The sequence below is a fragment of the Saccopteryx bilineata genome, chromosome 4, assembly GCF_036850765.1.
Source record: "Saccopteryx bilineata isolate mSacBil1 chromosome 4, mSacBil1_pri_phased_curated, whole genome shotgun sequence".
Classification (NCBI taxonomy): domain Eukaryota; kingdom Metazoa; phylum Chordata; class Mammalia; order Chiroptera; family Emballonuridae; genus Saccopteryx; species Saccopteryx bilineata.
This window is the reverse complement of record NC_089493.1, coordinates 42,014,413-42,037,475: the sequence shown is the minus strand read 5'-3', so window position 1 is coordinate 42,037,475 and position 23,063 is coordinate 42,014,413. Positions and strand designations below refer to the sequence as shown.

At 41.5% G+C, this 23,063-nt stretch overlaps 1 protein-coding gene across 2 annotated transcripts; it reads left to right on the top strand.

The window, feature by feature from the left end:
• The first annotated feature begins 587 nt into the window (after positions 1–587).
• DACT1 (dishevelled binding antagonist of beta catenin 1) lies at positions 588–11,756 on the top strand. Of its 2 annotated transcripts, none has more exons than XM_066275827.1 (4): positions 588–1,235; positions 3,330–3,462; positions 4,205–4,360; positions 7,511–11,756. In XM_066275827.1, the coding sequence occupies exons 1-4, from the start codon at positions 891–893 to the stop codon at positions 9,298–9,300; spliced, it is 2,424 nt and encodes an 807-aa protein (XP_066131924.1). In that variant the 5' UTR covers positions 588–890; the 3' UTR covers positions 9,301–11,756. The 2 variants fall into 2 exon arrangements, with proteins under 2 accessions (XP_066131924.1, XP_066131923.1); XM_066275826.1 differs by having other exon boundaries at positions 7,400–11,756.
• Positions 11,757–23,063: the final 11,307 nt, after the last annotated feature.

Here is a 23,063-nt window from a genome sequence, read left to right as displayed (position 1 = left end):
GTCCTCCTGCCTAATTTTAAATGCTTTCCGTAAGAAAACCAAAGCAGCAAAAAAACCTGAGAGTCGAATAGTTTTTGAACAACCAAGAATAGTATTGCACGGTGCTTTGTAGTGCTTGCTTTGGCGAAGTCGAGTCAAAAACCAAGCGCCCAGAAGTTGTCATTGGGTGCACTCGCAGTGCCGAGCTTTCTAAGGTGGAGGAGACCTAACGCTGTCGAGTGCACGTGAACTGGGGCCGCGTGGGGAAAGGGTTAAGATGGTGCAGCAACTCGGTCGAGTTTCAGAAAGTTCTCTGGGGAGCCCGGCTGCGCGTCCCTGAGCGGACCCTGCTGCGAGGCCGGCTGTAACAGGATGCTGGGCTCGAGGTGCTCGGCCTGGCTTTGTGCGCCGGGAAAAGACCAATCAGGAGCGAGGCAAAAACTGGGTGCACGAAACTCGAAAAGGGGCGAGGGGACCCGCGAGAAGGGCGGGAGAGGGGAGGAGGGAGCGAGGGAGGGGCGGGGCGGGGCGGGCCGACGGGAGGAGCCGGCTCTGCGCCCGGCGCCCCTGACAGACGCGGGGGAAGTCGGGGGGAGCGGGCCCCGGAGCCGAGGGGCCGGCGCGGGGAGGCGGGCGCCAGGCGGGGGTTTGCCCAGCCGCCGCGCGTGACGTAGCGCCGGGCAGGGCGTTATCAGCGGCGGGGCCGCGGCGAGGGATGCGCGGCGCTGCGGACGGCGCCGCTCCGGCCCGGACGGCTGCAGCCCGCGAGTCCCGCGCGCCCCTGGCCGCCGCCCCCGCCGCTCTGTCCCGCCGCCCGGCGGCATGAGCTCGCGGCCGCAGCTCTGAACGCCCCGTTCCTCCGCCCGGCCGGCCGGCTGGGGTGACGGGTGCTCGCGGCAGGGCTGGGGGCCATGAAGCCGAGTCTGGCCGGGACGGCGAGGGAGCTGGAGCCGCAGGCGCCGGCGCGGGGCGAGCAGCGCGCGGCGGAGCCCGAGGGGCGCTGGCGGGAGAAGGGCGAGGCGGACACGGAGCGGCAGCGCACCCGGGAGCGGCAGGAGGCCACGCTGGCCGGGCTGGCGGAGCTGGAGTACCTGCGCCAGCGCCAGGAGCTGCTGGTCAGGGGCGCCCTGCGCGGCGCGGGGGCCGCGGGGCCCGCCGCGCCCCGCGCCGGGGAGCTGCCGGGGGAGGCGGCGCAGCGCAGCCGCCTGGAGGAGAAGTTCTTGGAGGAGAACATTTTGCTGCTGCGGAAGCAATTGGTAGGTCGTGCCTGGAGGTGGGGGCACGGCCGTGCGGCAGACGGGCAGGGGTCGGGCAGGTGACCTGGGGTGGGCGCGAAGGTGCCTTCGGCTGGGGCAATTCCTGAGCTTCCCGGGACCCCCTCCCTCCCTGACCCCCGTTCCTGCGTGTGCCCGCTTTGTGTCAGGTGAGGGGCTGCGACCCCGCGAGGAGGGGGTGGCCGCCGCTCCTTTCGGTGTTCTTGGAGTGGCCTGGTTGTAACCTTTCATCTCTCTAGTTAGGCAAATGAATGCGTGCCCTCTCCGCGAAGGTTTGCAAACCCCTCATTTAAAATGCCATTTCATTTGGAGGTCTTCTTAGCTTCTTGTCCTCCTGCTGAGAGGGGACAAAAGCAGAAAAGGGGGCCTGTGGCGTGGTTAACTGTCCAATGCTGAATTTTACGATTACACGGAAGCGCCCGTAGGAGCCCTGCCCCTCCCAGGGCTCTCTCCAGCCTGCCAGCTTTTGCTTGGGCTGCTGCTTAATTTCAAATAGAAGCCCTTTGTACAAGGCAGCTAAAACAGACGCAACTGATGGAAATTTGGCTGGAGAAAGTGCCCCCTCCTCTCATATTTTATACGCACTGCTTCGCTGGGACTGGTGGTGGTGGGAGAAGAGAGAACCTGCTCTCAGGGAGCATTTATATTACTGGATTTCTGCCAGTGCCACCGTCATTCTATGTCATCTTCATTAATGGGGAAGAAAATGAACTTTGGCACTTAATGTGTTGGTGAACAGCTTTTGACCCTGCCTCAGAATGATGGCGGCAGCTTTGTTTCAGTGACCTCAAAAACGTAGTTTTGAAAGCAGAAAAAAAAATCCTATCAGACCATGTGATATTCTCTGAAACTAAACACATGCTGGAGAATGTCTTTCCTACAAAAGAGCTAGTGATGCTGTGTAATTGTCAAGTGTTTTTTTGTATATATTATCTCCCCCCACCCCCAGGTAATTTCTCTCTTTTTTGAGCATCAGAGTGCTTTTGCTTGTTAGGTTCATGAAGAAACTCATCCTAGTAGACACAAGCATATAGTGTTCGCCCAAGCTTTTTAAGTCAAAGGACACACAAGAGGAGTAGTCATTCTTATGAATCTATTTTGTAAGGATGCATGTACATCATGGTTTGTGTAATATCACTGTTTTGGCATTTTACTGTGTTTCATTGGTAGCAGACCACATTTGTATGTAACATTGATTTGAGCCAATTCTTGCTGGCTATGCCTGGTCATTACATTTTTATGCATTGTCTGGTACAATAGCACCTTTTTGTCTTTATGACTCTTCGGATTGTGACTGGCACATTCCTGTTGTCCCCTGGAGGGGAGCAAGGCAGCATGTCAGAAGAATTCCAGTCCAGTTAGTGTTTGTGGTACTATTTTCATTTGTAGACTTGGCATTTGTGATTTGAACCAGATGCCTTTTGAGGTCCCCCCCCCCCCGCCTTTTCCAGCAATAGGAAGCACTAGGTGGCGGTGTGAGTTAGCACTACAGATCTGTCACCTTTGGAAACCTGAGTTGAGTTCAAATCTTGATGGACCTTCCCTTGAGGGTTTTGAATTCTGCCAGCTCACATTTTACTTGGCACTGGCTATTAGTATTAGTTTCTCACTTTCAAAGGCCCTAAGACTGATTAAACTCACAAAGCAACTAATAGAAAATAAAGCTCTGCAGGACATTTTGGCCAGAAAAATCTCACCTAAGTAAGATTATAGGAAATCTGTTACACTGTGACTTCAAATTAAAGAGTCTACTGTGAAGTACTGTTTTGTACAAAAAAGTTGGCTGCACGCAGAAGATTTTAATAAAATTTCAGTGTTTTTTCTTATCCTTACCTATAAAAAGTAAGTTGTATAAATTAGTTGAAACTAAATGCAAATCTCGTTTTTATGAAAAAACTTTATATCACCATGAAATAGGAGAATGTAGAATTAAAGACAGGACATATACTTGAAGTTTTTCTTTATTTCAGGTCATCCAGTAACATTTTGGTTTTGGAAGATTTAGTGAACTCTCTAGCTGTAATTTTGTCACCAAAATGTGTTCATTTTTCCTTTGTCCATTTTTTTCCTAATCAGAATTGTTTGAGGAGAAGAGATGCTGGTTTGTTGAATCAGTTGCAAGAACTTGACAAGCAGATAAGTGACCTGAGACTAGACGTAGAAAAGACATCTGAAGAGCACCTGGAGACAGACAGCCGGCCCAGCTCAGGTGAGTGTGAGTGCAAGGACTGCATTCTCACTCAGCAGTTACCTGTGCTTAATATTCCCAGCCTGTGCTTAACATTCCTGACCCTGCAAATGTCAATGGAGTTTGTTTCTAACGCAGACAGTATAAAAGCAGTCTGCCTGCCATTCAGTTAGTTGCATAAGAGGGAACTAAAACCAGACTATAAAATTTTTAATAATGAGATTGATCTGACTGGAGTCCCCTAAGTTTAAAAAATAAAAGCTTCTATTCAAATTTCTGGAAGACCGGTCCTTCTTTGAAACTTGAGAAAGTCAGAACTGGGCTAGAAAATTAGTCACACTTCAACTTCCTGAGACCACTTCAAAAGTTTCTTTTTTCTTCTTTTAAACCATTTGGCTCCTTAAATAGATTTGTTTTCTCTTCAAGTTATTCTTTCTGAAACACTCATGATAACATGAGGCTTTGACAGATCTAAGTCTCTTTTCTTGCACATCTTTAAAAGTTGAGTCAAGGAGGAAGGTCAGTTTGACCATGAGAGTAACTTTGAAATGTACCCACAGTTATTGTCTCTTTGCCTTTTCTTAGGATTGCTTAAAATAAAACCATAAAATCAGGACCCTAAGCCCACTGAGCCAAAATTGCTCCTCCCCCCAAAAAATCTCCCTTTCCTATCTTTTCTCAGTGATTATCCCTTTTTTTAAAAGCACAAATGTATATTATTGCATGATCTGATCTTAATTCCAAACGGTGTTTTTATTTGTAGGATTTTATGAGCTGAGTGATGGGGCTTCAGGATCCCTTTCCAATTCCTCTAACTCGGTCTTCAGCGAGTGCTTATCCAGTTGTCATTCCAGCACCTGCTTTTGCAGCCCGTTGGAGGCAACCTTGACCATCTCGGATAGTTGCCCCAAATCTGCAGGTAAGCTTTTTATATACATTTTAATATACATTTTTTAATCGGAAGGGGTCACATCTTTCTTAAAGATTATGTAGCTTCAACTACTTCTACTGATAAAAAAAACAAAACCAAACCAGAGAGTTTCCTCAACTTGCTGCATTTAGTGCCATAGTGTCATCTAGAACCAAGATGACCAGTCTTCTAGTCCTCTCTGGGTGCTGCTTGGCTTTATATTCAGCTCATCTTTAGAAACCCTGTCCCAATATTATAGTTCTTGAGCTCTGTTTCTGAGCTTTTGCTTAACAGGCCGTTAGGATTTAACTTGTTTGCATTTTCTTTTGAAAACCACTTTGGATTTGTTTCCTTCTTCCTTTAATCATTCAAAGCTAAAGCTTCCATTAAGTTAAATATATCTGTTGGCCTGGCTAAGGGCTGCTTGGCACTGCAAGGAGCAGTGGCCCTTCCATGTTCTCCAGAATGCTTCTCATGGTGGCAGCTCTCCTTTAGCAGATGGGTGGGATGAGATCCCCTAGGCCATGTGCTATCGTTCCTCATTTTGGGCTGTCCTTGCAGTTACCTCAGAGAGAATGACGCGATTGTCGGTACTGGACGAGTTTCTGCATTTCTGCTATGTCTCACGCACTGTCCCGAAGGGTCTGCATACATTTATCTCCTTTTAATTCTCTAGCAGTTCTGCAGGGAGCAGGTGTCGTTAGCTTCGTTTTCTGTATCGGATAATGAGGTATAGTGAGGTTAGGTTCAGTGGCTTAAGGCTAAATAGCTAGTGAGTAGCAAAGACAGGATTCAAGCTCAGGACTGACTGCTACGTCCATCTTTTTACATCACCACACTAAGGAAATTCAGAAGTGTGTTTAGTCTTTTTAATGAAAAGAGGCGAAATATGGTTTATATGTCAGAGGCCCCTCCTCTGCTGAATGTCAGAGCTGTTGAAATTCAGACCTCCTTCCTTAGTTCTGCTTTGTTTTGATTCTTCTGAAGAGCAGAGAAAATACAGAGATTAGAGGAGCTGTAGATTTGTCTGGATTCTCCACCTAGGTATAAGGCTGAATTTTTGAGCCTGGGCAACGCAAACATAACACCAAACAACTGAGGCTGCTGATTGGCTGGTGCCTTAGTGTTTGTCCAGTGTGTGTTGTGAGCAGCAGTCACTTGGGGAAGCACAGATGAGTGTTATTTAGAGTGGCTGGGCCTCAAGTTCGTGGGTAATTGCTCCCCTTCACTCTGCAGATCTGGTTTCAGAGGAAAACTTGAAAACCCATTAAAGGCACTTCAGTATATAGGTTTTCCTCGAAGACAACCGCTCTCCCAAATGCCACATCTTCACATAACTGAGATTGTTGGGTTGGGCCTTGGCGCTGGGATGTCTGTCTTGTTCCTTAACACGAAAAGTAGGGAAGGGGGAAGATGGTGAAGTGTAGGTTAATGCTCAAGGCAGATAGGCTTTACGGTAGTGGAGAGGAGGAGGAGGGATGGGCAAGCTGTTAGCAAGAGAGATTTCTCCTTACAAAAAGCTACTTATTGGGAGTGTAGGGGTGGAAGGGGAGGGGACATGGTACTTTTATTTTACAATGATAATTTTTTTTCCACAAATGAATCATATTATTATTTCAAGACTGTCTTTTCCTGAGCTGCAAATTATCATTGAAGTTCATGGAGCTTCCCCTTAAACAGTTAACATAATCTGGGACATAGTAGGTTTTCAATATCGAGAGAACAAATATAATGGAAGACAAATTAAATAGTGATGTAAACTTTGATTTTCCTCTTACTGAAGGTCATTAAAGTCCTTTGAAATTGACAGTATTCACCAAGAGATCAAAATCACTTAATTAAGTAAGAAAGCTTGATTTCACTGTATTTTGACCTCTACATTTTTGAGATGTGGAAAATTTATTCATTAATATCACGACTCAATACTTTAAAACTTTATCAAGAATTTCTTATGATTTAAAAAGTACTGTATTATATTTGTTAGTGCCACCATTGAAAATATAAGGTGATTATTATTTAAATGTGGTTAGTCTCTATTCAAATTTGATTAATTTCCTTGACCTTTCCATGGACAGTTACATTTAAACATACATTGTTAAGAATTAGGTCTAGAAAATATAAAATGAGAAAGCCCATAGAAAGTTGTAGTTTATCTGAAATATTTCAGTGGGAAGCCAGGAATAGAACATAGGGGGAAAGTAGCCTGGAGAAAACATAACTCAAAAAACATTTATTTTTCCAGTTATAAATATAATGCATATTATTGAAAATTTAGAGAATAGAAAACGAAGAAAGCAAACAACCCTTGTTTTCTCACCACACTGAAATGCTATAGTTAGCATTTGGGTGTGCTTCATCTCAGACTTCTTTTTATTTGCACCTATAAATCTTAATAAAATTTTAATCATAGTATGGTATTATATCATGATTTTCACTAAACTTTAAAGTGTTTTCCCATATTATTCAATAATTTGAAAGCATTTTTTTTTTTTTTTTTACAGAGACAGAGTCAGAGAGAGGGATAGTCAGAGACAGACAGACAGGAATGGAGAGATGAGAAGCATCAATCACCAGTTTTTCGTTGCGCATTGCAACACCTTAATTGTTCATTGATTGACCTCTCATACGTGCCTTGACCGCGGGCCTTCAGCAGACCGAGCAACCCCTTGCTCGAGCCAGCGACTTGGGCTTAAGCTGGTGAGCTTTTGCTCAAACCAGATGAGCCCTCACTCAAGCTGGCAACCTCGGGGTCTCGAACCTGGGTCTTCCGCATCCCAGTTCGACACTCTATCCACTGTGCTACTGCCCAGTCAGGCTGAAAGCATTTTTAATGACTGAATATTTTTCCTCCAGAGGCTACATCATATCTTGTTAAAATTTTGTTAAACATTTTTTCCTTCCTTAGTAGTCTGCACTCTATGTAAAACAGTAGAGTAACTCATGGACACTCACTCTCTACCCATGAATCTGTCTTCCTAGAAATTGGCCAGAGTCAAGCTAGTGCTGACCAGTTCATTTCTTCAGAGTGTACCTTTAACTGTTTTTCAGATCTCATAGGATGCTTGGATTTTACAGAAGGCCCCTGTGAAGACCAGGCCTCAGAGGCAGTTTGCTGTTTCCCCTCCACATCACAATTTAATCCCCTTGGTGTCATTGCAGATGTGAATCCCAAGTACCAGTGTGATCTGGTGTCTAAAAACGGGAATGATGTCTATCGCTATCCCAGCCCACTTCATGCTGTGGCCGTGCAGAGCCCGATGTTTCTCCTTTGCTTGACCGGCAACCCCCTGAGGGAAGAGGAGAGGCTGGGTAACCATGCCAATGACATTTGTGTTGGATCTGAGCTGGATGCCATCAAGACAGACACTTCCTTACCATCTCCAAGCAGTTTGTGGTCTGCTCCCCATCCTTCATCCAGTAAGAAAATGGACGGCTACATTCTGAGCCTGGTCCAGAAAAAAACACACCCTGTAAGGACCAACAAACCAAGAACCAGTGTGAACGCAGACCCCACCAAGGGGCTTCTGCGGAACGGGAGCATTTGCGTCAGAGTCACCGGGGGCGTCTCACAGGGCATTAGCGGGAACCTTAAGAATTCTAAACAGGTGCCTTTGCCTTCTGGTGGAATTCCCTCTTTGGACAGTGTGACATTCTCCCCACTGAAGCAATGGCCAAAAGAATCAAAGGCAGAACAACTGGAAAGCAAGAGGTTGCCCCTGCCAGAGGGCTGCTCGCCTGGCACTGCCCCTGAACTTCACAGTAAGCATCTGCCCAAAAATGCCAAGCCAGCCTCCCAGGAACAAGCTCGGTGTCCCACCGCTGTGACAGGGGAGACCCCTAAAGAAAGTGGTCAGATCCCAGCGGCCTCTCCAAAAGAGAGCCCTGGAAGAGTCCTCACCCCACTGCAAGAAAACAAAACTATCCAGCCACTGAAAAAGCTGTCACAGAAAAATAGCCTGCAGACGGTCCCTCCGCCCGTGCCCCTTCCTGTCCCGCCTGCCCCGCTGCCCTCAGCTTTCCCCCTGGAAGAGCGGCCGGCCCTGGATTTCAAAAGCGAGGGCTCTTCTTCTCAGAGCCTGGAGGAAGGGCCTCTGGTGAAGGCACGCTTCGTCCCGGGGCAGCCTGGTGCCCGGCCGCATCGGGGCGCACGGACCGCTGCGGTCCCCAGGGGCTCCGCCCTGAAGCACAGGGCCCAGACTCTCCATGGCCCCGACGGTGCCTTGCCCACCGTGAGGGAGAAGACCCGGGTGGCCAGCAAGAAGTGTCGGTTCCCCGATGACGTGGATACAAATAAGAAACTCAGGAAGGTCCCGGCCAAGGGCAGGCGGGGTGGAGGCGGCCAGTCCGAGGCGGGTCCCCCCAGTCGGCCGCTGGGGGCTGCGCACCGGGCCGGCGGTAGGGCGCACGGCCACGGCCGGGAAGCGGTGGTGGCCAAGCCCAAGCACAAGCGAACCGACCCGCACTCGCGGCGGTGGCGCTCGGCCGCCGAGATGTCCTACGAGGAAGCCCTGCGGCGCACGAGGCGGGCCCGGCGGGAGAGCGCGGGCCTGTACCCGGCCGCCGTGGCGCTGCCCTACACCAGCCCCTACGCCTACGTGGCCAGCGACTCCGAGTACTCGGCCGAGTGCGAGTCCCTCTTCCACTCCACTGTGGTGGACACCAGCGAGGACGAACAGAGCAACTACACCACCAACTGCTTCGGGGACAGCGAGTCCAGCGTGAGCGAGGGCGAGTTTGCCGGGGAGAGCACCAGCTCCAGCGACTCGGAGGAAAGTGGGGGCCTGATTTGGTCCCAGTTCGTCCAGACGCTCCCGATTCAGACAGTCACAGCTCCAGACCTTCACAGCAACCCCACCAAAACCTTTGTCAAAATTAAGGCTTCACATAACCTCAAGAAGAAAATCCTCCGCTTTCGATCTGGCTCTTTGAAGCTGATGACGACCGTTTGAGCCATATCATGGGTGTAGAAAGTGGTTTTTGTTTTTTGCTTTTTTTTTAATAGTGACTGAAGGAAAGATGTTTTTTGTGTAATAATTTTGTGAACTGCTTTCCTTTTAAGATAAAACGGAAGTAAATTATGTCTCTTCTCCATTATATGTGGACACTAGTGCCTTTCATGGAAGGTAAAGAATGTTTTGCTGGTTAGAAGGAAATACTGAGGTTTTAATGGTGGTGATAGTGAATGAATTTTGTGTTATTTCAGCTGATTTTTATATTTTAAAGTTTCTGAGCATCTGTGAAGGTACAGGATTTGATGTTCAGGTCATATTAGGATGAGATCTTCTGATCTGAAGGTCAGGTAGATGGAATTATAGGACATACATTTACTTCTTGGTGCTGTAGGGCAGTGTCTATGAGGTTTTCCTGTTGGGGGGCATCACATCATAATTGTGTGAAGTAGGTATGAGGGATGATTTCTTTTTCCTGTAATTTTTTCTGGAGCACATTTCTCAGATTAGCCCCATTCTGTCTTCTCAGAACTGTTTGGTTTACTGGACTCAGAACTTGAAGACCAGATCCTAAGTCCAGAGAACTGGTGACCTGAATAGGGAGGCTGGTAATACCTTAAAGGGATTCACTAAACTTTTGCCACACTTGCTGCCTAGGCCCTGGTTACAGAAACCATTTCTAGGGCCATTATCCAACATTTTGATGCCTTTTTCCTCTGCCCTAATTTGCAGCAGATCCAAACATTCCTTCCTTGGAGGACTGGCCTTTGGGATAAAATTTTGGTCCTTGGGTACAGTGAAATCCACTCCTCATGATGTAACCTTGGGCATGACACAAAGCCCACCATTGCCCACTGAGCACTGTGCCACCCAAGCATTGGCCCGAACATGTTAGTGCAATCCAGTCCAGATTGGACCACTGACCCTGTCTGGAAGGGCTCTTTTTTTTAAAAAAAAAAGTTTTTAGTAAACAGTATTGTATAAAATTGCCTTTTTTATACCAATATATGCATGTTTTGTGCATGAGTAGTATTTGTTTTGATATTCCTGTTGATGTTTTAAATTACTGTATGATATAAACAGTATGTGTTTCTATATATCATTGTTTAAATTTAATATAACATTATACGCTGTAATAAACGATTTGTTTTACTGCTGTTAAGTTTGTTATTTGAGTATAAAACCAGATGTTTACACCTATAAATCTTGTACTGATTGTTGTGGGATTTATATTAGTCCTGTTCTAGCTTGAGAATATTATTTGCAATAATTAAGGCAGGTTTTAGGACTTTTCTTCAAATGGATGGTAAGCAGGAGAAAAAGCAAACTACTTCTTTAGAATAGTTAAAGGTACCTCTTTAAAGTTTAAGGTAAATTTGGTAGATGTTGTTTAAGGAGAATATCTCTGAGAATTCCCTTCCCCGCATTTTTAGTATAAACATGAAAAAGTTGAAATACTAGTACAATAAACACCTGCATAGACATCGCCTAGGTTCAATAACTGATAACATTTTGTCATTCTTGCTTTAATTCTCCATATGTATTTATTAAGTTATACCATTTTTCTGGTTTTGTAGGTCAAAGATATTTTGGCAATCCTCCCTCTCCCCACCACACACTTGTACTATTTTAAAGTAAATTTTAGGCATCATGATATTTTATCTCTTAACAACTTTAGCATGTATTTTTTAAGCACAGGAAGATTTCTTCATATAACCACAATATGATCACATACACCCAAGGAAAATTGGTGGTAATTCTTCATATCAAATATTTAGTCTCTATTAAAAATTTCCAATTTGTTTCAAGAATTTTTTAATAGCCCTCTTCCCATTTTCCCCAACCAGGAGTTAATCAATGTTATGCATTGTATTTGGCTGTATATCTCTCGTCTAGGTAGTCTATTTTATTGATTAATTATGTTGGAGAGAGGGAGAGAGAAAAACATTGATTTGTTGTCTCATTTATGCATTCATTGATTGATTCTTGTATACCTTGACGAGGTATGGAACCTGCAATCTTGTCATAGTGGAACAATGCTCTAACCAATGAGCTTCCAGAATTTTTTTCTTTTCTTAAATGACATTGGGTTTTAAAGTCACATTCTGAATTTGGTTGTTTCTTTATGTTGTCTTAATATCTTCTAGTCCCTTTATTTCCTATAAATTGTTTACAGCTTGATTGGATTCAGTTTAACCATTCTTGGCAAGAAGATTTTACATGTGATCTTGTGTACTTACATTGTTTCACATAAAAAAAAATAATTTTAGGTTGCCCTACTATTATTCAATACAAGAGTGATCCTTTGGCGACGGTAGGCAGAGATTTCTTTATTATAAAGTTTTTTTTTCCCCTCTTGGTATTTGTGGGTGATTATTTGGTGCTGTGTATGTGTTTCCTAGTCTTCCCAAATGGCTTTAGCTTACATTGCTATACTTGGCCTGAATCATTTATTACCGTGGAGATGCAAAACGGTAGTTTTCTAAGTATCTTTTCTTATACTATTATTAGCTGACATTCTATTAAAAAGAGCTTTTCTTATAGCCCTCTTCTCTTTTTTGAATATCACTATGAACTCATGGGTTTTTGTTTATTTTGTATCTTATAGTCACCTCCCTATTGTTCTTTTTGTTGCTCAACATGCCTGAAATTTGGCCAATAGGAGGATTAATTTTCTTGAAACTGTAGAATCAGCTCAGTCTCATAATTCATATATTTATTATGATGTACTTAACTAAAATGAACATTTCAAATGTTAAATTTCAATTTAACACAAATCTAACTATTCATTTTTTTTATTCTGTCCTGGAATTTTTCTCTTTTCCTATACTTTATTTACCTCATATCCAAGAAGACTTTTAACTGTAGAACCCAGCAACTTACATATTTCCTCATTGCTTATAAAGCTAACACTTTTTCCCCCAATAAGACATCCTTTTTTTTAAATAAGACATCTTTTTAGTAAGATATCTCAGACAACTCAGGTCTTCAATATGTTGTACAGTTGTGTCTTTTAGTTTGTTTTTATATGCAACCAGTCATTACTCTTTGACTAGAATTTCTTTGATTACCTGACTAAGCCAAAAGCAAGCAAAGGATGATCTCACCATCTTTTCTGATGCTTTGATCCAGTCTCTTGGAGCAGGCTATAAAGTTTACTGTGTAAGGCAACTGTGACCTGCAGTCAGTCCTTGAGTCACTTCCAAATTATTCTCAATAAGCATTATTCTCAGAAGGGGACACTTTCCGAAAACCAGCTTCTGAATAATCACATAGGTGACAACACCAAATGAAGAGAAGCGTGAGAAACAGGATTTTTTCCCAAGAACCCTGGGTTTGTTCTTTGTCTACTGCTTGATTTCCTCGGAGCAAGCAGTTATACTGCACTTGGAAATTGGGTTTTGTCCGTTATTTTCGATGACAAATAGCTGCTATTGTTGTTACGAACAAAAGAGCTCTTTAAAATATTTCCCTTTATTTAAATAAATTACAAACGCTCATTGTCAATTATATATATACACACTGGAACAATACATAGGTTTTTAAACTCTTCCCTTCATCCTCCTTAAATCCTACTCTTCAATAAGTTTGGTGTATATATTTCTATACCTGGTTTATATACACATAATAACCTTTGCATCTTTTTCTTATAAACAAAGTTTCAATTTATATGTATTATTCTGTAAGTTGTTTCCTTTATTTCATGGGCCTGTATAGTGGATATAATTCCCAATTCTCTTATAAGAAAGGTACCAGATTTTATGGGCTACTTTTTTGCCTTGCTTAGATAAATACTGTATTTAGCAACAAAAGTGTTACCAAGGGCTGTACATTTGCATACACACTGCCTTTCTCGATTTCTTTTGTGTTTTGTGACTTTCTTTGTATTAAGAGTCCACTTCCAGCCGGGGTGTTATTGGCAAAATCCTGTGAGGCTTGACTCAGGATTTTGCCATACCAAGAAGCTCTGTTTATTTCTGCTAGGTGCCTAAGAAAATAGCCAGGCTGGACCACCTATTTTAAGTTAATTTCTCTCCTTTGGGTTTATGTCACTACAGAGGTAGTAGAAATCCAAATCCTAAATCCACATGAGGATAAGCTGTGGTTACGTGTTTTCAGAGGAGACCTCTCCCAAGGAAGAAGAGCTTCCTTATTTTCATCATGGGCCAGCAAGTGAATTTTTTTCCCTGGAGCAACTTTCCACTGAGGATGTAGCTCTTTGGTGCTCTCAGCAATGTGGGAGTCTCAGTCCTAAATCCTACCCTGTGAGGGCCAAGTCCTTGTTCCCGAATGCCTGTTTATACCAAAGCCCCTAGCTGAACGAAGGGACCAGCAACCTCTCCCCTCCTACTCTCCAAGGGTAGACCAAACTTGGGTGCCTTCCTTTCCAGTGAAGTCAATATACACTTGAGAATGTTTGTTAGAAGTTTATCATTTCTAAATGTTTTACAGTGAGGTGATTAGGTTATCTAGTCTACCACATGGCTGGGAAACAGAAACCATAGAGCTACCCATTGCCTTTGCCAGTAAGCTGAATTCTCCTTTTACCCTCTTATTTTTGGTATAATTTTATTGAGGTACAATAAAATGCACCTATTTGAACTGTACAATTTGATCTGTTTCACATCTGTATATACCCGTGTAACCACCATAATCAATATAACATTTTCATCATTTTCAACTTTCACTGAGACTCTTTGTAATCCATTTCCCCAGGCCACCACTGATCTGCTTTCTGTCATCTATAGTTTAATTTGTCTATAATTCTATATAAAGCGGATAAAACAGTGTATATTTTTTTTGCTTGAATTTTTTCATTCTGCATAGTGATTTTTAGGTTTGTTCATGTTGTTTTATGTCTCAATAGTTAACCCCTTTTTATTAAGTAGTATTACTTTGTATAGATATATAACAAGTGGTTTATCCCATTCACTGTTGATGGATGTTTGGGTTATTTCAAGTGTGGGGCTATTACAAATAAAGCTGAGAAGAACCTTCATGCACAGGTCTTTGTGTAGAAAATGTCTTTGTTTCTTTTGGGTAAATATTGAGGAGTGGAATGCCTTGGTCTTTGGTAGGTGTATGTTCAAATTTTTTTTTAGAAATTGCAAAAATATATTCCAAGCTGGTTGTATCAGTTTACACTCTTACCAGCAATGTATGAGAGTTTTAGTTGCTCCATGACCACGCTATCCTTTGGCATGCTCAGGCTTTTTAATTTCACCCAACCTAATGGATGTGTAATAGTATCTCATTGCTGCTTTAAATTGAATTTTACTGGTGAATAATGATGCTGAACATCTTTGCATGTGCTTATTACCCATCTGTGTATCTTTTTTGGTGAAATGTCTGTTTAAATACTTTGTGCATTTAAAAAACTGGGTTTTAGGGCTTCTTATTACTGAATTGTAAGATTTTTTTCCTAAATTCCAAGTAAAAGTCCTTTGATGTATGTTCTGAATATTTTCTCTCTGTGGTCAGCTTTTTCCTTTCTTATGAAGAACAAAGTTTTAAATTTTGATCATGTCCAATTTTCTTTTTTTTCTTTTATGATTTATAATTTTGATGCCCCATCTAGGAAATGTGCCTTATCCAAGGTTGCAAAGATTTTCTCTTATGTTTTCTTCTAGAAGTTTTATGGTTTGAGGTTTACATATAAGTCAATGACCTATTTTGAGTTAATTTTAGGGCATGATTTGAAGGATAGATAATTCAGTTTTTCCAAAAGATATTCATTTGGTCTAGCACTATTTGTTCAAATGATTTTCCTTTCTGAATTGGTACCTTTGTAAAAAGAACAATTGACATAATCCATATGGCAATATCAAACACTTTATTTTTGTAGCTTTATAGTAAATATTGAAATCAGGTAGGAGAAGTCCTCCAATTTTGCTTTTCTCTTTTTTCTCCTTAATGCCTTTGATTATTCTAGATTCTTTGCATTATCATATAAATTTTATAATCAGGTTGCCAATTTCTACAAAAACAGTAATAGCAACAAAACCCTGCTGAAATTTTTATTGCTATTGTATGAAGTTCATTAGAGAGATATTAACATCTTAAAAATGAGTCATTCCATAAGTATACTGTATCTTTCCATTTATTTAAATCTTCATTAACTTTCTTTAGCAATGTTTTCTAGTTTTTAGTATAGACGTCTTAGTCACCTTTTGTTAGATTTATTCTTAAGTATTTTATTACTTTTGGCGATACTGTAAGTAGAAGTTTTGAAAATTTTATTTTCTAATTGTTTACTGGAAGTATGTAAGAATAGAATTAATATTAACCTTGTATATTAACCCTGAGCCCTGCATCTTGCTATAAATTCATTTATTAGTTACAGTAATTGTCTTATAGAATTACAATCCAAGGATTGTTGGTATTGTCTTTTTTTTTTTTTTTTTTTGGATTTTTCTGAAGTTGGAAACCGGGAGGCAGTCAGATGACTACTGCATGCGCCCGACTGGGAACCACTGGGCATGCCCACTAGGAGGCGATGCTCTGCCCCTCTGAGGTGTTGCTCTGTTGCAACCAGAGCCAGTCTAGCGCCTGGGGCAGAGGCCATAGAGCCATTCCTCAGCACCCGGGGCCAACTTTTGCTCCAATGGAGCCTTGGCTGCAGGAGGGGAAGAGAGAGACAGAGAGGAAGGAGAGGGGGAGGGGTGGAGAAGTAGATGGGTGCCTCTCCTGTGTGCCCTGGCCAGGAATCGAACCTGGGACTCCTGCACGCCAGGCCAATGCTCTATCACTGAGACAACCGGCCAGGGCCGGTATTGTCTTAATGGTCTGGAAACTTGTGTCTATTAAAAAAATTTTTTTTTTCTTTCTGTTCTTTAGTTTGGGTAATTTCTGTGGATCTAGTTTCATTTTCCCTTACGTTTTGCTATTGAGCCCATCCACTGAAATTTTTGGAGGGGGTGTATAAACCATTTATTAATGGAAATACCCACAGTGCAGTGTTTGTGACCTAGGACTGCTGGTTTTGAACACAAAGACCTCAGAAGTGGTGCAGCTCTCTGGGCCTGAATTTCCTTCCGTCACTCCAGGTCTTCACGGAACTTGTTGTCCAGACCATTGGCCACAACCTGGCAGTACTTTCCATCCTTCTCATCTTTCTGCCCAAGAAGAACCAGTCTGGAATTTTTTATTGGCGTTGATTCTGCATGATGGTGATCGCACACTCCAGCTCATCTTTCGTGAGCCCTCCTGCCCTCTTGGTGAAGTCCATGTCTGCTTTCCTCAGCACCACTGAGCAAATCTTCCCCTCACAGCCTTAATTGCAGTGATGGCAAAGGCTGTTGTCTTTGCCTGTGGATATTGGCGTTGAGTACTCAAAAAACTTCTGGGACTCCAGGGATCTCTGGAAACAGGGCAGCAGCCCCATGGTGGCAAGCAGGCCTCCCATGGAAGAGCACCCAGTGCTTTTTTTTTCCTTTTTAAATTTCAGATACAGTATTTTTCAGTTCCAAAATTTCCAATTGGATTTTTTTTATATAGTTTCTATTTCTCTGCTGAGAATTTCTGTCTTTTCATTCATTTTCCATGTGGTTTCCTTTACCTCATGGATCATAATTATAATAGTGCCTTTTTAAAAAATATATTTTTTATTTATTATAGAGAACAGAGAAAGAGAGAGAGAAGTGGGGGAAGAGCAGGAAACATCAACTCCTACATGTGCTTTGACCAGGCGAGCCTGTAGTTTTGAACCCACGACCTCAGCATTTGAGGTTGCTGCTTTATTTACTGTGTCACCACAGGTCAGGCTATAATACAGAGGTCGGGAACCTATGGCTCGCAAGCCAGATGTGGCTCTTTTGATGGCTGCATCTGGCTTGCAGACAAATCTTTAATAAAAAAAATAACGTTAAAAATATAAAACATTCTCATGTATTACAATCCATTCATTTCCTACCGCTCATGTTTATGGTTGTGGGTGGCTGGAGCCAATCACAGCTGTCCTCCGGGACAACACCAAATTTTTATTGGATAATGCGTAATGTACACGGGTCGTTGTATGGCTCTAGCAGAATTACATTTTAAAATATGTGGCATTCATGGCTCTCTCAGCCAAAAAGATTCCCTACCCCTGCTATAATAGCTCCTTTAAAGTGGTTGGTAGTTTCAACATTTAAGTCATGTTGAGGTTGGCATCTGCCTATGTTTTCCTTTTGAGAATTGATTGTATCTTCTTGTTTCTCTGGTTGTCAGGTAATTCCTGATTGTATTCTGAATGCTGAGAATGTAATGTACAGATCCTGAGTCCTTTCATAATCTTCAGGAGAGTGTTGATGTGTTTGCTTTAGCAGACAGTCAGCCCAGTTAGACTCTGACCCTAAATTCTTCTTTTGGCTTAGTGAGCAGGGGTTTACATCTCAGTTCAGTGGTATGTCTGTCTTGTGCCTCTTTGGGTCTGTCATGCACATGTGTAGTTCAGGGGTTAGTATAAGACAGGGGTCCCCAAACTACGGCCCGCGGGCCGCATGCGGCCCCCTGACGCCATTTATCCGGCTCCTACCGCACTTCTGGAAGGGACACCTCTTTCATTGGTGGTCAGTGAGAGGAGCACATTGACCATCTCATTAGCCAAAAGCAGGCCCATAGTTCCCATTGAAATACTGGTCAGTTTGTAGATTTAAATTTACTTGTTCTTTATTTTAAATATTGTATTTATTCCCGTTTTGTTTTTTTACTTTAAAATAAGACACGTGCAGTGTGCATAGGGATTTGTTCATAGTTTTTTTTTATAGTCTGGCCCTCCAACGGTCTGAGGGACAGTGAACTGGCCCCCTGTGGAAAAAGTTTGGGGACCCCTGGTGTAAGACTTCTCTGGGAAGTTCCTATCTCATTTAGGTTCTCAAAGTCTTTCCTGTGTGGGTTTGAGTCTGTAGTTTGCAGGCTCAGCTCAGATGGTGGACTGAGCCAAGAGTTCATACACAAAATTAGGGGATCTCTTTTTCTATTTCTTTCTCCTCTGGCATTTCTCCCACTCACTCCACCCCACAGGGTCAACATTTCCTGGTTCTTCTGGCTAGAAAGACATATTTATATTGAAATTTTAACTGCCTCTAGCAACCACTGCTCTGAAACTGGTGCCTGATCTCAGGAGAAAGCTGTGTAAGGAAAGAGGGAAAAAGAATCCCCCACCCCACCCCTGTCCAATCCATCTGCTTTGTTGCTTCACGGTCCTTAGGTAGTTTATTCACCCCCATATTTTTGTCAGAGTTTTTATTTGTAATCAGTAGGAGGGATAGGCTATCATGGGATCACACTGCTATGGCAGAATCAGAATCCACACACCCATTTATTTTTAACATGGAGAGAATTCAAAGACCCAGCAGAGACTTGTGGGAGAGCCAATCATGTGCTTCCCCAAACTCCCCACCCTACTCTGAAAAACACAGGCTTTCTGTGTGTTCCAATTTTAAAATCTCATGCAATAGTAAGAGTCATTCTAAGCAAGGAAATCCTCTATCAATGTCAAAGAGGGTGTGTTTAAGATTGGCACAGTCAATTTTATTTTACTTCTAGGTGCAAACCTTTAATTTGGAGGGTACAGGGGAGATATATAATTATTTCTATACACTTCTTTCTCTTGGGGGTGAAGAGAAAAATAATATTTTCTATGCATCTGAATATTGCTTTAAAGGTGGTCTAAAGTGCCTTTTGTTTCCTTGGGAGTCATTTTATTTAGTTTCAGACCTGTCACTTTTAATTATTTACCTGCTCATCATATCTCTGATTATAATATAAATACAGTATATAATTACACTTTTGAAAATGGTTATTTACTCCTTGGCCCACAGTGCTTTTTTGGAGCTGCTACAACCTATCTGTTAAACATAAGGAGTAGCAGCATGGGGCCTGGAGTTGACTCAGAGCATTATTTTAATTTGAGGACTGTTGCCCAGGTAAATAACAGCTGCTTTAGAATCATTACTGCTGAAGCAGTCAATGAATAATTTACCTTTACTCATCTATTTAACTCTAACAGAGGACTGTTCAGGGTTATTAAAATATTAAAAAAAAGTTAAATATCACTAGCGTAGCTAGCTGTTATATTTTAAAGGGGATGCTATCAACAGATTCGAGAATGTAGAGTGGTAGCCAGGAAATTTTTATTAGGAGGTTGTGATTGATGATGGGTAACATCAAAATGATGAGAATATGAATTTGGTTTCTGTAAACAACCCTAAAATTTATTTATTAATCCAAATCTTATGCAAAATGAGTTAAACCTTTGAACTGGCAAACTTGGACAGGGAATCTTGCAAGAGCAACTTTTTCCCATGAGAGTTTCTTTTGAATTTAAATTCCTTACTTAAGAGGAGGCTGTTCCCACATTTCTGGCTTTCTAATGGGTTCTGGCATTTTATTCTGAATATCGTATGTAACCAGCACCAGGAACTGCACAATCTATTTTTAAACTGAAGGGGAGGTTTTTTAAAATTGAAAATAATCTTTTATTATTGCAAACACAGTATTTGTGTATTATAGAAAGTAAAAAAAAATTAAGCAAAAAGAAATAAAAAGAATATAAAAACACTTTTTATTATCCAGAGATAAGCCCTTCCTTGTGTATGGTTCCAGACAGTAGTGGGTTCAAATAATTTAACAACTGGTTCTCTACCCTAATAACCATTTTAAGTATGAAAAAATGATATACCAAAAGGTAGTTTATTATTTCATGCATTTAATACTTAAATAAGAATAATAAAAGAGGTACACAAAACTAGATTATGTTATAAGAAAGTTTAAAAATATTAATGAAAAAATATTAAATGATACCTGACAAAAAGCAATAAAACTGTTATTTAAGATATTTGCATATTGTTTCTTGATTGGTGCCTTCATCTGCAACTTTTTTTCACCTATGGACAAAACGAACATTACTATGGGTGCTTAGAATACGCTGTTGTGCAGATGAACATTAAAACAGAGTAAGGAATGTGAATTTGTGATTTCCACACTGGGCAGCTGCCCAGGTGCCCACCTTAGAGAGAACCCTGGCTACAAGTGCCATTTTACAACTGGTTTGCCGAACTCAACAAAAAAATTAGGTATTGGTTTTGCCAAACCGATGTGAACCGGCTGAATCCCACCACTGGTTCCGGACCTCCTACCAGTTATGCATGTATGTATTTTTGTTCTGAGATCACACCTCACTGTTTTGTCACTTGATTTTTTTATAAAGCCAGCGATTTCTGCCTTTCCATGTATTTTTGTCTTATTGAATATCTAACCCACATGCACATTTCCCCAGATGTTTAGAGGAAATTAAAAAACATGTTTAAATTAAACTCAGAATCAATCCTTGAAAAGTAAGGATGATATTTTAAATATTTGCCTGAACTGATCTGACTCAGAGAATTCACGGGAGGTCTTTGGCAGGCCTTAGAGTCGGTACTGATAATCATGTGGTCAACCTGTCAAACAGATTAAATGATGTGGTCACAGCTGTAGAGTTACCAAATCAAAGATGAGGTTGTGCTCTGGGGAATTCAGGGACTGAAATGACAGCCATTCTGTCAAGAAGTTCCTAATAGGAATGACAAAATATATGTGAGAGTTGTAACAGTATTTAAAGTTGTAGCATTTTCCTTCCTTTTGTATTACTTTATAGAATGTGTGAATAAAGTTTACCATAGGAGCAAGTTAGAACCTTTGGAAAGGACCACACTTAACTGCTAGCCATTAAGTGTATATCCCATAAATAAGTGTTTTGAGTTTTGTCCCCTAAATGACATCCCATATCAAGAAAGAGTTATACTTGTTCCCAAAGAGTAAAAACTAATCCAAAGAGGGAACATTCTTTCTCTGGAATTTCATCAGTTAATATTTGGAGGAAACATCTTAGGAGGCTGAAAATATGGCTCATTGCCTAAGATGCACATATTTTATTCTTAAGGAACAAATTTCTGGAAAAGTAGTACCAGAACATTTAGATAAATATGCCTAATTTTCTTTTTGTTCTCACACCTAAGTTTTTAAATATAAAAGTTATTTAAAACCTGCATATTTTAAATGAAATTTAACAAATAGAAAAAAAGGCAAATTACGATTATTTTACCTGTCCAATCTAACAGTTATTAGCATCTTGTTGTTGTTCCAAGTATTTTTTCTATGCATATGCCATAGTTGTTATCATATATGTATTTACATATATATGTATGCATGCACACATACACATAAATACTTGTATGTATGTCATACATATGTATATGTAAATATACAGATATATTTATTTATATATAAAATAGTATGTACTTATATATTTCTATATACATATAAGTATATAAGTATATACCACATGTACCATATGCACATAAACCTATGTACTTGGCAATAATCAGGTATTTTTACCAATTACCACAGTCTTTCTAATCAGCATTTTATATATAATGGTTATATAATATTTTATTGTGGCATTCAATAATTTACTTAGCCATTCCTCTCATGATGGTATTTTATTTTGTTTTTATTCAGGACCCAGCGTCTCCTGGCCTAACCACCAACTGCGCCTGAGATGCTCTGTGGGGGTTGTTCCTTCCCTTTCCCACCCGTTCTCAGGGCATGTCTCCAGGATCTACATTCTAGAATGTTCCCTCAAGGAGGCTGATCTCAGAGGTCAAGCTTCATTTTGGCTCTCCTGCTCTGCTCTACCCTGATGTACTTAACATTTTGAACCAGTCCTTCTTGTAAGTCTGCCTTGCCAGGAAGTTGGACTTAAGTTCTCCATTCTTCTCAGCCTCTTCCCAACCCTGACTGTTTCTTTCCATCTAGTCTTGAAAGTATAAATCTTAGCATGGGCCAGAGTGCTAGACCCCAGCTCTCCATTGGATGGAAGTCACAGTGGCAGGAAAAGGTCACTAAATCTTCTGTTAATGCCTAATATAAATGACTCTGGGATCAGCACTTTTATAAAAAAATAAAATTTCCCCTCATACTTTGGATTATTTTCTTAGGATAGAATCCCAGAAATGGAATCAGTGAATTAAAGATTATGAATATTTTTAAAGCTGTTAATATTTATTGTCGACTGAATATAGCTACTATTTATTAACCCTCTCTGAGACATTATCTCATTCAATCCTCACAACAGAACTATCCATATCCCCATTACAGATAAGGAAGTAGAGCTATAGAAGGGTGTGTATAACACAACAATGCATTATTTTGAACTGACATCATGACACCATTATTGTTTACTATAATTTGAAAGACAACAGTAAGCTTTGTTTATGTGTTGACCTACTTTTTTTTTTTTTTTTTTTAGAGTGGCAGAGAGAGAGAGAGAGAGAGAGAGAGAGACAGGAACATCAAACTGCTCCATATGTGCCCTGACTGGGGAATCCAACCGGCAACCTCTGTGCTCCAGGACAATGCTCCAACCAACCGAGCTATCCTGCCAGGGCTTAAATTTTTTTTTAATTTAATTTGTTGATTGATTTTTAGAGAGACAGAGAGGGTGGAGGGAAGCATTCATTTGTTGTTCTACTCAGTTGTTCAGTCATTGGTTGCATTCCATGTGTGCCCTGACTAGGGATCAAACCCATAACCTTGTCGTTTTGGGACAATGCTCTTAACCCACTGAGCAATGGGCCAGGGCCCTGTTTACCTACTTTTGGGGGAGGGTGGAGATGTATGGTAACAGGAAAGGTTGGTTAAATATTTTATTTCTCTTAAGTTGTTGTGATTTTTTTTTCTTTGAGCGTTATTTGTACAAAGATTCTCAGACTTATAAACACAAAACCAGTTTTAAAACA

Coding starts and splice junctions, on each gene's coding strand:
- DACT1 (XM_066275826.1), top strand. CDS start 891: ATGAAGCCGAGTCTGGCCGGGACGGCGAGGGAGCTGGAGCCGCAGGCG. Junction 3,463..4,204: donor AGACAGCCGGCCCAGCTCAG/GTGAGTGTGAGT, acceptor TTTTATTTGTAG/GATTTTATGAGCTGAGTGAT. Junction 4,361..7,399: donor TAGTTGCCCCAAATCTGCAG/GTAAGCTTTTTA, acceptor ACTGTTTTTCAG/ATCTCATAGGATGCTTGGAT.